Here is a 14,614-nt window from a genome sequence, read left to right as displayed (position 1 = left end):
ACCTAATTTTAAACATTATACAACAGAGGTTGATATGAAATGTTTTTACATGTTAATTTTAATTATAATAAATAATGCCTGTTTACTTTAGAAGAGTTTGAATAAACAAAGGTATATAGAAGAACATGAAGTAGTTTGACCATCAAGAGGTAACACTTTAGCGCCGTGCATCCTGGGTCGGCGTAGCCATGGCGGCTCGTGTCCTTTGTGCCTGTGTCCTCCGACTGCCCGCGGCCTTCGCGCCGCTGCCCAGACTCCCCACGCTGGCCGCGGCCCTGCCGCTCAGCACCACCCTGTTCCCCTTGGGGGCCCGGACGAGGCCTGGGGCTCCGCAGCCGGCCTCGGTACTTGCGCAGGTTCCAGGCGAAGTTACACAGCTGTGCCACCAGTATAAGGACGTACCCCCTTTGACATTAGAGGGAATCAAGGACCGTGTTCTTTACGCCTTGAAAGTCTATGACAAGACTGACCCAGAAAAGCTCTTAGTAAATTCCCATTTTATGAAGGACCTGGGCTTAGACAGTTTGGACCAAGTGGAGATTATCATGGCCATGGAAGACGAATTTGGGTTTGAAATTCCTGATCTAGATGCGGGGAAGTTAATGTGCCCACAAGAAATTGTAGATTACATTGTAGATAAGGAGGAGGTATATGAATAAAATATCAGACCCCTTTTCTTCACTGAGAGAAGACTCAGAAGATGCTGGCAAGTGTCTGGAAGTGAGAACGCATTTCTGCATCATTGCTGACTTTGACAGAGTAACTCTGTTTAGACTTGTACTTAAATTATCTTAAGTGTTTTTTGCCCTTTGAAAATAAATCTGTAAAACCAAAATAAAAGAAAAAAAAGAGGTAACTCTTCATAGTGTTTATTTTTTAATCTTAATGCATGATTGTTTCTTTTTTATTTAGTTACATATTGTGAATGTTTTGTATCCTGATTTTTTATATATTACATTTCACATCCATAAAAATTCTTTGAAAACAATTTTAAATGACTACATTGTAGTCTAAAGGCATAAACCACAATTTAACAAACCATTCTCTTATATCAGACTTACAGGGTTTTTTCAGGAAATTTTTATTAATTGCAAGTGTGCTCTTGAAAAGCTTTTTGGTATTTTGATTTTGATATTCTGAATTTTTATTTAGGACATATTGCTAGATGTGAGATTGAAGAAAAAAATCATCCATAAATACTTTTAAGTACTTTCAATGACAATATTTAAATTCTGGTTTTTAAAATTTCAAGCTAAAGTTTCATTTTTTTGCCTTGTAATTAGGACTACTCAAAATAAAACACTTAAGGTTAAATTTCATTGCAAATGTTGTATATGTTTTATAATAACATATAGTCTTAATGTTGCTGTGAAATGATGTTAATTTTACTTTACTGATGGATATAGAACATTAGAAACCCAGTGACTGCCTTGAAGAAAAATAACTGATGAATGACAAAACTTGTATTGAAAACCAATATTTTTAGCCTCTAGCCAAGCTCCAATTCTTAGTTCATTTCAATAGTGCTGTATAATTTTATACTTTACTTAAATTTCCTTCGATATGTAGTAAACTTATCTTATATACTAGAAAAAACCTTGACAGCATTGTACATTTCGTTAAATAATTGCTGTTGCTGGCATGCCACTGTCTTTCTTTACTTGAGATTAAAAGTTAAAGCATTTGGGACTTCCCTGGTGGCTGCAGTGGTTAAGAATCCACCTGCCAATGCAGGGGACACGGGTTCGAGCCCCCGGAAGATCCCACGTGCTGCGGAGCAACTAAGCCCGTGCGCCACAACTACTGAGCCCATGTGCCACAACTACTGAAACCCGCACGCCTAGAGCCCGTGCTCCACAACAAAGAGAAGGCCGTGCACCGCAACGAAGAGTAGCCCCCGCTCACCACAACTAGAGAAAAGCCTGTGTGCAGCAATGAAGACCCGATGCAGCCAAAAATAAATAAATAAACAAATAAATTTTTTAAAAAAAATTAAAGCATTTGATTAATACACTTGATTAATACACTGTAGGGTTGTGAGGAGGAAGCAGTTGAAAAGTGCTTTTGTATTATCTTTTACTGTTTTTTTTTTCCCCTGTGGGAGGATGGAACATAATGACTTGTCATCTATATATTCTGGATAGTTTAAGAAAATATCCTATTCAAAAGTTCAATCCTGACTGTTCCCAAGGTTTTCAAGTATTTTAATAGAAAGTTTTAGTCGTAAAATTTAATGTGCAGATTAATTGGAAAAAGGGAATGGACTGTCTCTAAATATGGTCTAAAGTAGAATTTTTGAGCATAAATATATAGAAAAAACTGGAGTCGTTTTTATAAAATGGAGACTCTCAACCTCCATTCTCAATATTTTTTAAAATTTCCTTTCTTTTTTAAAGAAACAGCTTTACTGCATTTAACACTCCCAGTATTTTCGATGGACTAGATTTAAGATAGAGCCTAGGAATGTGCATTTTAAACAGTCTAATGTCTAATAGACATTTACTAGGTAATGTCAAGCAGTTTTTCCAGAGTGGCTATACCACTTTATACACCCATCAGTAGCATATGAAAGGTCTGGTTCCTCCACGTTCTCACCAAAACTGGGTATTGTTGGGCTTTTTAATTTTAGCCAGTCTGGTGGTATGAAGTGGTACCCTATTGTGGTTTGTTTTTTTCTTTTTTTTTTTTTTTAATTTTTAAATTAAATTAAATTTATTTTTTTATACAGTAGGTTCTTATTAGGCATCAATTTTATACACATCAGTGTATACATGTCAATCCCAATTGCCCAACTCATCACACCATCATCCCCACTCCCCCATGGCTTTCCCCCCTTGGTGTCCATACGTTTGTTCTCTACATCTGTGTCTCAACTTCTGCCCTGCATACTGGTTCATCTGTACCATTTTTCTAGTTTCCACATACATGCCTTAATATATGATATTTGTTTTTCTTTTTCTGACTTACTTCATTCTGTATGACAGTCTCTAGATCCATCCATGTCTCAACAAATGACCCAATTTCGTTCCTTTTTATGGCCGAGTAATATTCCATTGTATATATGTACCATATCTTCTTTATCCATTTGTATGTCAGTGGGCATTTAGGTTGCTTCCATGACCTGGCTATTGAAAATAGTGCTGCAATGAACATTGGGGTGCATGTGTCTTTTTGAATTATGGTTTTCTCTGGGTCTATGCCCAGTAGTGGGATTGCTGGATCATATGGTAATTCTATTTTTAGTTTTTTAAGGAACCTCCATACTGTTCTCCAAAGTGGCTGTATCAATTTACATTCCCACCAACAGTGCAAGAGGGTTCCCTTTTCTCCACACCCTGTCCAGCATTTGTTGTTTGTAGATTTTCTGACGATGCCCATTCTAATTGGTGTGAGGTGATACCTCATTGTAGTTTTGATTTGCATTTCTCTAATAATTAGTGATGTTGAGCAGCTTTTGATGTGCTTCTTGGCCATCTGTATGTCTTCTTTGGAGAAATGTCTATTTAGGTCTTCTGCCCATTTTTTGATTGGGTTGTTTGTTTTTCTAATATTGAGCTGCATGAGCTGTTTATATATTTTGGAGATTACTCCTTTGTCCGTTGATTCGTTTGCAAATATTTTCTCTCATTCTGAGGGTTGTCTTTTCGTCTTGTTTGTGGTTTCCTTAGCTGTGGAAAAGCTTTTGCGTTTCATTAGGTCCCATTTGTTTATTTTTGTTTTTATTTCGATTACTCTAGGAGGTGTATCAAAAAAGATCTTGCTGTGATTTATCTCATAGAGTGTTCTTCCTATATTTTCCTCTAAGAGTTTTATAGTGTCTGGTCTTACATTTAGGTCTCTAATCCATTTTTAGTTTATTTTTGTGTATGGTGTTAGGGAGTGTTCTAATTTCATTCTTTTACATGTAGCTGTCCAGTTTTCCCAGCACCACTTATTGAAGAGGCTGTCTTTTCTCCATTGTATATCCTTGCCTCCTTTGTCATAGATTAGTTGACCATAGGTGCGTGGGTTTATCTCTGGGCTTTCTATCTTGTTCCATTGATTTATGTTTCTGTTTTTGTGCCAGTACCATATTGTCTTGATTAGTGTAGCTTTGTAGTATAGTCTGAAGTCAGGGAGTCTGATTCCTCCAGCTCTGTTTTTTTTCCCTCAAGATTGCTTTGGCTATTCGGAGTCTTTTGTGTCTCCATACAAATTTTAAAATTTTTTGTTCTAGTCCTGTAAAAAATGCCATTGGTAATTTGATAGGGATTGCATTGAATCTGTAGATTGCTTTGGGTAGTATAGTCATTTTCAAAATATTGACTCTTCCAATCCAAGAACATGGTATATCTCTCCATCTGTTGGTATCATCTTTAATTTCTTTCATCAGTGTCTTATAGTTTTCTGCATACAGGTCTTTTGTCTCCTTAGGTAGGTTTATTCCTAGGTACTTTATTCTTTTTATTGCAGTGGTAAATGGGAGTGTTTCCTTAATTTCGCTTTCAGATTTTTCATCATTAGTGTATAGGAATGCAAGAAATTTCTGTGCATTAATTTTGTATCCTGCAACTTTACAAAATTCATTGATTAGCTCTAGTAGTTTCCTGGTGGCATCTTTAGGATTCTCTATGTATAGTATCATGTCATCTGCAAACAGTGACAGTTTTACTTCTTCTTTTCCAATTTGTATTCCTTTTATTTCTTTTTCTTCTCTGATTGCCGTGGCTAGGACTTCCAAAACTATGTTGAATAATAGTGGTGAGAGTGGACATCCTTGTCTGTTCCTGATCTTAGAGGAAATGCTTTCAGTTTTTCACCATTGATAATGATGTTTGCTGTGGGTTTGTCATATATGGGCTTTATTATGTTGAGGTAGGTTCCCTCTATGCCCACTTTCTGGAGAGTTTTTATCATAAATGGGTGTTGAATTTTGTCAAAAGCTTTTTCTGCATCTATTGAGATGATCATATGGTTTTTCTTCTTCAATTTGTTAATATGGTGTATCACATTGATTGATTTGCGTATATTGAAGAATCCTTGCATCCCTGGGATAAATCCCACTTGATCATGGTGTATGATCCTTTTAATGTGTTGTTGGATTCTGTTTGCTAGTATTTTGTTGAGGATTTTTGCATCTATATTCATCAGTGATATTGGTCTGTAATTTTCTTTTTTTGTAGTATCTTTGTCTAGTTTTGGTATCAGGGTGATGGTGGCCTCAGAGAATGAGTTTGGGAGTTTTCCTTCCTCTGCAATTTTTTGGAACAGTTTGAGAAGGATGGGTGTTAGCTCTTCTCTAAATGTGTGATAGAATTCACCTGTGAAGCCATCTGGTCCTGGAGTTTTGTTTTTTGGAAGATTTTTGATCACAGTTTCAATTTCATTACTTGTGATTGTTCTGTTCATATTTTCTAATTCTTTCTGGTTCCGTCTTGGAAGGTTATACCTTTCTAAGAATTTGTCCATTTCTTCCAGGTTGTCCATTTTATTGGCATAGAGTTGCTTGTAGTAGTCTCTTAGGATGCTTTGTATTTCTGCGGTGACTGTTGTAACTTCTCATTTTTCATTTCTAATTTTATTGATTTGAGTCCTCTCCCTCTTTTTCTTGATGAGTCTGGCTAATGGTTAATCAATTTTGTTTATCTTCTCAAAGAACCAGCTTTTAGTTTTATTGATATTTGCTATTGTTTTCTTTGTTTCTATTTCATTTATTTCTGCTCTGATCTTTATGATTTCTTTCCTTCTGCTAACTTTGGGTTTTGTTTGTTCTTCTTTCTCTAGTTCCTTTAGGTGTAAGGTTAGATTGTTTACTTGAGATTTTTCTTGTTTCTTGAGGTAGGCTCGTATAGCTATAAACTTCCCTCTTAGAACTGCTTTTGCTGCATCCCATAGGTTTTGGATCATCGTGTTTTCATTGTCACTTCTGTCTAGCTATTTTTTGATTTCCTCTTTGATTTCTTCAGTGATTTCTTGGTTATTTAGTAACGTATTGTTTAGCCTCCATGTGTTTGTGTTTTTTATGTTTTTTCCCCTGTAATTGATTTCTAATCTCATAGCATTGTGGTCGAAAAGATGCTCGATATGATTTCAGTTTTCTTAAGTTTACTGAGACTTGATTTGTGACCCACGATGTGATCTATCCTGGAGAATGTTCTGTGCGCACTTGAGAAGAAAGTGTAATCTGCTGTTTTGGGATGGAATGTCCTATAAATATTAATTAAATCTGTCTGGTCTATTGTGTCATTTAAAGCTTCTGTTTCTTTCTTTATTTTCATTTTGGATGATCTGTCCATTGGTGTAAGTGAGGTGTGAAAGTCCCCCACTATTATTGTGTTACTGTTGATTTCCTCTTTTATAGCTGTTAGCAGTTGCCTTGTGTATTAAGGTGCTCCTATGTTGGGTGCGTATATATTTATAATTGTTATATCTTCTTCTTGGACTGATCCCTTGATCATTATGTAGTGTCCTTTCTTGTCTCTTGTAACATTCTTTATTTTAAAGTCTATTTTATCTGATATGAGTATTGCTACTCCAGCTTTCTTTTGATTTCTATTTGCATGGAATATCTTTTTCCATCCCCTCACTTTCAGTCTGTATGTGTCCCTAGGTCTGAAGTGGGTCTCTTTTAGACAGCATATGTATGGGTCTTGTTTTTGTATCCATTCAGCAAGCCTGTGTCTTTTGGTTGGAGCATTTAATCCATTCACGTTTAAGGTAATTATCGATATGTATGTTCCTATGACCATTTTCTTAATTGTTTTGGGTTTGTGTTTGTAGGTCCTTTTCTTCTCTTGTGTTTCCCACTTAGAGAAGTTCCTTTAGCATTTGTTGTAGAGCTGGTTTGGTGGTGCTAAATTCTCTTAGCTTTTGCTTCTCTGTAAAGCTCTTGATTTCTCCATCGAATCTGAATGAGGTCCTTGCCGGGTAGAGTAATGTTGGTTGTAGGTTCTTCCCTTTCATCACTTTAAGTATATCAGGCCACTCCCTTCTGGCTTGTAGCGTGTCTGCTGAGAAATCAGCTGTTAACCTTATGGGAGTTCCCTTGTATGTTATTTGTCGTTTTTCCATTGCTGCTTTCAATAATTTTTCTGTGTCTTTAATTTTTGTCAACTTGATTACTATGTGTCTTGTTGTGTTTCTCCTTGGGTTTATCCTGTATGGGACTCTCTGCGCTTCCTGGACTTGGGTGGCTATTTCCTTTCCCATGCTAGTGAAGTTTTCGACTATAATCTCTTCAAATATTTTCTCTGGTCCTTTCTCTCTCTCTTCTCCTTCTGGGACCCCTATAATGTGAATGTTGTTGCATTTAATGTTGTCCCAGAGGTCTCTTAGGCTGTCTTCATTTCTTTTCGTTCTTTTTTCTTTATTCTGTTCTGCAGCAGTGAATTCCACCATTCTGTCTTCAGGTCACTTATCGCTTTGCCTCAGTTATTCTGCTATTGATTCCTTCTAGTGTAGTTTTCATTTCAGTTATTGTATTGCTCATCTCTGTTTGTTTGTTCTTTAATTCTTCTAGGTCTTTGTTAAACGTTTCTTGCATCTTCTCGATCTTTGCCTCCACTCTGTTTCCGAGGTCCTGGATCATCTTCGCTATCATTATTCTGAATTCTTTTTCTGAAAGGTTGCCTATCTCCACCTCATTTAGTTTTTTGGTTTTTTTTTATCTTGTTCCTTTATCTGGTACCTAGCCCTCTGCCTTTTCATCTTATCTATCTTTCTGTGAATGTGGGTTTTTTCCCACAGGCTGCAGGATTGTAGTTCTTGCTTCTGCTGTCTGCCCTGTGGTGGATGAGGCTATCTAAGAGGCTTGTGTAAGTTTCCTGATGGGAGGGGCTGGTGATGGGTAGAGCTGACTGTTGCTCTGGTGGGCAGAGCTCAGTAAAACTTTAATCCGCTTGACTGCTGATGGGTGGGGCTGGGTTCCCTCCCTGTTAGTTGTTTGGCCTGAGGCAACCCAACACTGGAGCCTACCTGGGCTCTTTGGTGGGGCTAATGACAGACTCTGGGAGGGCTCACGCCAAGGAGTACTTCCCAGAACTTCTGCTGCCAGTGTCCTTGTCCCCACGGTGAGCCACAGCCACCCCCCGCCTCTGCAGGAGACCCTCCAGCACTAGCAGGTAGGTCTGGTTCAGTCTCCCCTGTGGTCACTTCTCCTTCCCTTGGGTCCCGATGCACACACTACTTTGTGTGTGCCCTCCAAGAGTGGAGTCTCTGTATCCCCCAGTCCTGTCGAAGTCCTGCAATCAAATACCACTAGGCTTGGAAGTCTGATTGTCTAGGAATTTCTCCTCCTGTTGCCCCCCCTCCGTGGGGCTCAGAACCTTCACTCCAGTGGGTCGACTTCTGTGGTATAAGTGTTCTGCAGTCTGTGAATCACCCACCCAGCAGTTATGGGATTTGATTTTACTGTGATTGCGCCCCTCCTACCATCTCATTGTGGCTTCTCCTTTGTCTTTTGATGTGGGGTATTTTTTTTGGTGAGTTCCAGTATCTTCCTGTCGATGATTGTCCAGCAGCTAGTTGTGATTCTGGTGTTCTCACAAGAGGGAGTGAGAGCACGTCCTTCTACTCCGCCATCTTGGTCCCCGTCCCCTATTGTGGTTTTAATTTGCTTTTAGTGATGAGCAGTGGTGTTGAGTGTCTTTTCATATGCTTATCAGTCATCTGGATGTTGTCTTTTGAGAAGTGCCTTCCTGAGTCTTTTGCCCATTTTTTATTTGGTTGTGTTTATTATTGATTTGAAGGAGTTCTTAAGTAGTTTGGGTGAGTACTTTATCAGATGGTGATATGTATTCCAAATATCTGACTGGGCTTTTTTATTTTTAATGGTGTTTTATTGTGAATAGAAGTTCCTGATTTTAATGAAGACCAGTTATTAATTTTCTTCTTTTAGTATTTTCTGTGCTCTTCAGAAGAAGTCTTCTTGGTCTGCGTTTTGAGAAATGCTGAGGCAGGAATCACTTTCTGGTTGGCAAGAACTATTTGCTGTTGACAGGGCAAATAGGTTTCTGAGTAATCCCCCTAAAATCTCTAGTTTTGTTAGCAGTTCTAGCTCCTCTAAGAATCCCTGGGTTGGTCTCTTCTTTTCATAGTATTAAATTTTGGACTCTATGAATTTTATGTCCCTAATGTTTACACAGTTTATACTACAGTAAAAAGGTTTGTAGGTAAATTATTTCAGTTGCTTAGAGCAGTGTTTCTTCAGTTTTTCCACAGAAGTCTCTTAGCCACAAGGGAGAGTAAGTGCATAACCGCAGGGGCACTTGGAGCCCTGTCAAGGCCTGAGGTAGCCACTGGGAACAAGAAATGTTTCTTTGGACTCTTCTGTTTTATCTTTAAAATATGTGTTGTTTCTTAGGGGATATGGTTTGTTTTCATCTGAAAGTAGCATTTAAATGATTCTAGCTTTTACTCCTAAATTTAGAGTGAAATTGAGGGAGGCTTCAGGAGTCTGTACCATGTTTATTCAGCAGCCTGAAGTATCTCTGGCAGCCCTGGGCTTAGGGTCTCTATGTATTGTCTTCATTAGCCCATTTCCTTTACCAGGCCTAGGTGGTTAAGAAACTTTCACGGTAATTACTGACAGGCAAAACAATATCTCAGGTCTCATTGCTGTCTCCCCTCGCCGCCCCCCACCCCCAATACTGTTCGATCGCCTAGTACTAAGGTGAAATCATGGGATTATACCTTGAAAGTTCAGACAGACAAGAGCTGAATAAATATGCAGCAGCCTGAGAAAATAAAAAAAAAAGAGTGCTCTTATTGGACCAAGAATATTGAGGATTTTCTGGAAAAAGAAAAACAGGTATTCTAATTTTAGAAGTTAAACGTGAGTTTAATTTGATCTTAGCTGTTGGGGAAGTGCTAAAGATCATATAAGGAATATTAATGCTGCGTCTTCTGTTGAATTATGTACTTGTCTATAAAATGGTCTTCCTCAAAGGAGTTGATGATTTTAAGTATCCAGTAATTTGTTCTAAGTAAGTTTTTGTTACTTAAGTTTTAGTTACTTCTGAATCCTTAACTATGCCATGGTTAGTCATTCTTGCTTTTTGGGACACCTTTTCCTTAAATTGCTTATAGTTGACACTTTTGATTACATTGATTCCTTAAAGTTAAAAAATTGAAAATGTATAATTTTGAGATAAAATACTGTGCTTTTTTGGTAGCAACATAATTTTATTATAGTTATGAGTTAATCCCTAGAAACAAGTAGTACAAGTTAGGTAATGCTGTATTGTTTCAGGATTCTCAGTAAGCGTTCATCAAAGATTCTTGTGGTTAAAACAGTAAACTTCTATGTCTGTACTCTTTTGTTCTGTTTTATAATGTTGTGATATGATGTTTTTAAGTAGTTTTAGCAAGTCATTAGGTAGATTGTTATTCTGAATGAGCACTTGCTTAATAAAGGAAAGGGTGCAGAGGGATTCTTTTCAGGTTACTGTGTCCAAAGGCCAGTTAAAACCATACAAAAATAAAACAGCAGTGTTATAATTGGTCATTAAATGTTGATGTGAATTCAGTTATTATAACTGAATTATAAGTTTTTTGTCAATAAAATACTTATTTGGTAATCTCTTAATTAAAATATAGAGTAAGTCTTTCCTGCACAGTGATGAGTGTGCAGTGTGATAAAATGTTTGACATCAAAGACTTTTGAAATTAAAGTGTAACAATACATTTTTTTTTTTATTGTGGCAAACTCTTAAATTTACCCTCTTAACAATTTTTAAGTGTACAGTATGGTATTGTTAACTGTGTGTACATTGTTGTACAACAGATCTCTAGAATTTTTCATCTTGTATGAGAAACCCTATACCCGTTGAACAATAGCTCCCTGTCTGCCTTCCCAGCCCCTGGCAACCACCATTGTACTTTCTGTTTCTATGAGTTTGATTACTTTAGATACTGCATATAAGTGGAATCATGCAGGATTTGACTTTTTTTGATTGTCTTATTTCAGTTAGCATAATGTCCTCAAGGTCCATCTGTGTTTTAGCATATGACAGCTTTCTTCTTAAAGGCTGAATAATATTCCATTGTGTATATATATATATGTGTGTGTGTGTGTGTGTATGTATATATATATATATATAACATTTTCTTTATCCATTCGTCTGTTGGTGGACATTTATGTTACTTCCACACTTTGGCTATGTGAATAATGCTGCAATGAACATGAATGTGTCACCATATCTATTTTTAAAGGCTGTATCGATTTTTCTCTTGCAGATATATTCGACTTTATGGGAGAAAATTTAGCAAAGAAGATCATGTTCTTTTTATCAAATTATTATATGAGCTGGTATCAATTCCAAAACTGGAAATCAGCATGATGCAGGGATTTGCACGTCTCTTAATCAACTTGTTAAAGTAAGTCAATTTCCTGTGATTTCTGCTAAGATTTTTTGTTTTTTTTTTTCTTCAAGGTTTTAGGGAATGAGGAGAGCTAATTGTTCTTTGGTAAGAAGAGCAAGTCCCAAATTACCATTTTGGAAAAAGAGTGCAGAAAACTTTATCATAAGTTTAAACCGCATGTGTTAATTAACCTTTTAATTAAGATTCCTTTTCCTCCATGAAGCCTTCTCTTCTCTAGCACATATTGAACTATATGTTGTCTGATTGTTTCATTTATACTAATTACCTTCCCTTATGTAGATTGTAAGATCCTTGAGAAGACAGGGATCATTTATTCTTTTGCTTATCCCAGGCACCCAGCACAATTTGGGAAACATTAAGTACTCCATAGATAGTGTGGGAAAGTATGAAACTCATCTACAGTAATGGTGGCACAAATTTTAATGCCTCTTCTTACCTGGTGCCCCTTGAGGTTTGGACAGCGGCAAAAGTTCGGTGCGTTGTTCTTCCTCCTACCATGTTTTGCCAGTGAGTGGCTGAGGATGGGGAAAGGCAAAACCCACTGTGATGACAGCAACATTTAACAACTGTTCTCCCTGTGTAGTATACACACCCTGAGCAAGCATACACACATGTATTTACTCTTTCTTTAATTAGGAAAAAGGAACTTCTTTCAAGAGATGACTTGGAGTTACCTTGGAGACCACTTTATGACATGGTGGAAAGAATATTATATTCCAAGACAGAGCACCTGGGATTAAATTGGTTTCCTAAGTAAGTATTTCCATTTAAAGTACTTTTGGGGGAGCACTTTTGGGGACTCTTAGGGGTTTGATCATGATTGAGAAATGTTGGGTTACTTGAGATAAGCAAGCAAATACACATTTTAATGTGCTCATTTTTATGTATCTTGACTCCTAAAACAATTTATTGCCCTCTTTAAACTATATCTGAAGCTGCACTTAAGAATTTCCCACCACCATATCTCTAACAGCTAACATCACCATACTAGCCAAAGAAAACAAGAGATTTTTGTTTGAAATCTAATATTTTGTCATGCACATTTGGCATTCTTCATAGTATATCCACATGTGTTTTAATTCTTCAAGTAAAATGAATGCTTCAAGAGGAGGAGCTTTGCCTATTCCAGGGGGCACCCACATCCCAGAGCACACACACTCCCAGCTAAAGAAGCATCAGTTTCAGTGACTGACTGTCTTATAGCACAAACTATTCAAATGCACGGTCTTTGGTTTATGTTATTTTCTAGTAATGTTTAGACATAATAAGATTATAAATCTCTGGCTGTTATGGCTTCTTGTACACACATCCTGACTCTTTCAGATCTCTAATTTTGGTACGTTTTGTATTTTTATTCTGAACCTTTACAGAGTACAATGTAATCATCTGTCCTTTTTGATTAATAGTGATTTCAGGCTTGACTGCAAAGTGTCATTTTTCCCTGTTAACAAGGGTTTGTCCAGTTGTGATCTAGCTCTTAATTTTCCCAGTCTTAGCATGTTTGGCTTAAAATACTCTTAAATTTGTGATTGAGGTTTATTTTTAGGAAATGTTTTCTTAAACTTTTAATAGCTGTTTCCTCTTATTATCTAGAGTTGTTTGTCATATACATATGCACTCATTTCCTGAAGAACACCATTTTATATGCCTGTATTATTTTCCTTTTTCTCTTTTATAAATGAAGTCTTTGAACATTTATTTCTGTGGTTTTTCTCTCAATCCTAGACATGTTTACATGTCTACCCAGTTCAGTTCATTTAATCCATGATTAATCCTCAGGCCTCACTTAAGTCAGCAGTCGTAAGTGAATTTTTTTGAAAATGACTGCAGATGGCAGACTTTAAAGACTTTTAGGTCATAGGTAAATAGTGAAATGATGTAAATGGAAAGAGTAAAAAAAAAAAAAACTATAGGTAATTGTGAACTTAGGCCCTAATTGTTTTTTGGACAGTAGTCACAAATACTGTCAGAAGGTATTTCAGTCAGTCACATGGTCAGAAGGTATTTATTTCGTGAAGATTTCATGTGTTAAAACAAGGAAACCCATTTCAACCATAAATATGGCAAAATTCATCATGAAACTAAATGGTACAATGTTCAAGTGTGTTTTTACTAATATTTATTATGAAAACCCCAAATTTAACATGAAAGATTACTTTTGAGTTTTATTTCTGCTGGAGGGAGCATGGAACAGACTGGATTGACTAGACCTCAAAATCTGAGCCTATTGAACTTTATTTTTTCTAAAGCTGTTTTATTTTATTATTATTTTTTTTGGCTGCGTTGGGTCTTTGTTGCTGCGCGCAGGCTTTCTCTAGTTGCGGTGAGCGGGGGCTACTCTTCGTTGAGGTGTGCGGGCTTCTCATTGCGGTGGCTTCTCTTGTTGTGGAGCACAGGCTCCAGGCGCGCAGGCTTCAGTAGTTGCAGCATGCAGGCTCAGTAGTTGTGGCTCGCGGGCTCTAGAGTGCAAGCTCAGTAGTTGTGGTGCACAGGCTTAGTTGCTCCGCGGCATGTGGGATCTTTCTGGACCAGGGATTGAACCCGTGTCCCCTGCATGGGCAGATGGATTCTCAGCCACTGGGCCACCAGGGAAGTCCTGAGCCCATTGAACTTTTGACTAGAATCACCATTTCATAGATTTCAGGGACCTTTAAATGGAGTTCAAAATCAGTTATCTTTCTAAAATTTTCCTGGCTCATCTTTGACTGCCTCTGAAAGTCTTTGGTAAATCATGGGGGAGGGAAAGCTATTCCTTCAGTAATTTCTTCTTCAGCATTTCTTTTACTTCTTTATAACCAAGTGTCACACTTCCTGCCCTGACAGGTGTAACTTTGCAAAGGCAGCCACTTTTTTTTTAAGTACTGTGTCGTTATTAATAAATATCTATGGCTTTCCTCTTCAGTGATGCCATTGTTTTCCAGGAAATTTTGTTAACGCTTATTACTGTTAGTGTCAATCATTGTTTATAGTTCCTCCCCTGCATCTTGATACTAATTACCATGTCATTTCCTGAAGCTTCACATCATCCTTGCTGTTATGGAAACCTTCCTTAAAAGTTTCACCATGGCTGTTCTTGGTCTTTTGAAGAGACATCAAGTCTTTGATGAAATCTTCACTTGGTTTACAGCGTGACTCTTAACTCTAATAGACTTTTGTATTCTATAGATAACTATTCCAAAATGAAATTCATAAATAACATGACCTTTCTACACTCAAAAATAAATATAAATAATGTTTTAACCGTAAAAGAAAT

At 37.2% G+C, this 14,614-nt stretch overlaps 2 protein-coding genes across 2 annotated transcripts in view; both read left to right on the top strand.

The window, feature by feature from the left end:
• PSME4 (proteasome activator subunit 4) overlaps positions 1–14,614 on the top strand; it is a 99,351-nt gene that overhangs the window by 16,431 nt on the left and 68,306 nt on the right. Inside the window, exons 2-3 of the mRNA XM_061210443.1 lie at positions 11,215–11,355; positions 11,998–12,114. Coding sequence (XP_061066426.1) covers positions 11,215–11,355; positions 11,998–12,114 — 258 coding nt within the window. The remainder of the gene's footprint in view (positions 1–11,214; positions 11,356–11,997; positions 12,115–14,614) is intronic.
• LOC133105425 (acyl carrier protein, mitochondrial-like) lies at positions 189–743 on the top strand. Its single transcript, XM_061211407.1, has one exon. It carries the CDS (start codon positions 189–191, stop codon positions 657–659), a length of 471 nt encoding a protein of 156 aa, XP_061067390.1. The 3' UTR covers positions 660–743.

The sequence above is a fragment of the Eubalaena glacialis genome, chromosome 14, assembly GCF_028564815.1.
Source record: "Eubalaena glacialis isolate mEubGla1 chromosome 14, mEubGla1.1.hap2.+ XY, whole genome shotgun sequence".
NCBI classification, from domain to species: Eukaryota; Metazoa; Chordata; class Mammalia; order Artiodactyla; family Balaenidae; genus Eubalaena; species Eubalaena glacialis.
Note: the sequence above shows the minus strand (reverse complement) of the source record. Positions and strands in the feature narration are given on the sequence as shown.

Bases quoted from the DNA above. Each gene is read 5' to 3' on its own strand.
- LOC133105425 (XM_061211407.1), top strand. From the start codon at position 189: ATGGCGGCTCGTGTCCTTTGTGCCTGTGTCCTCCGACTGCCCGCGGCC.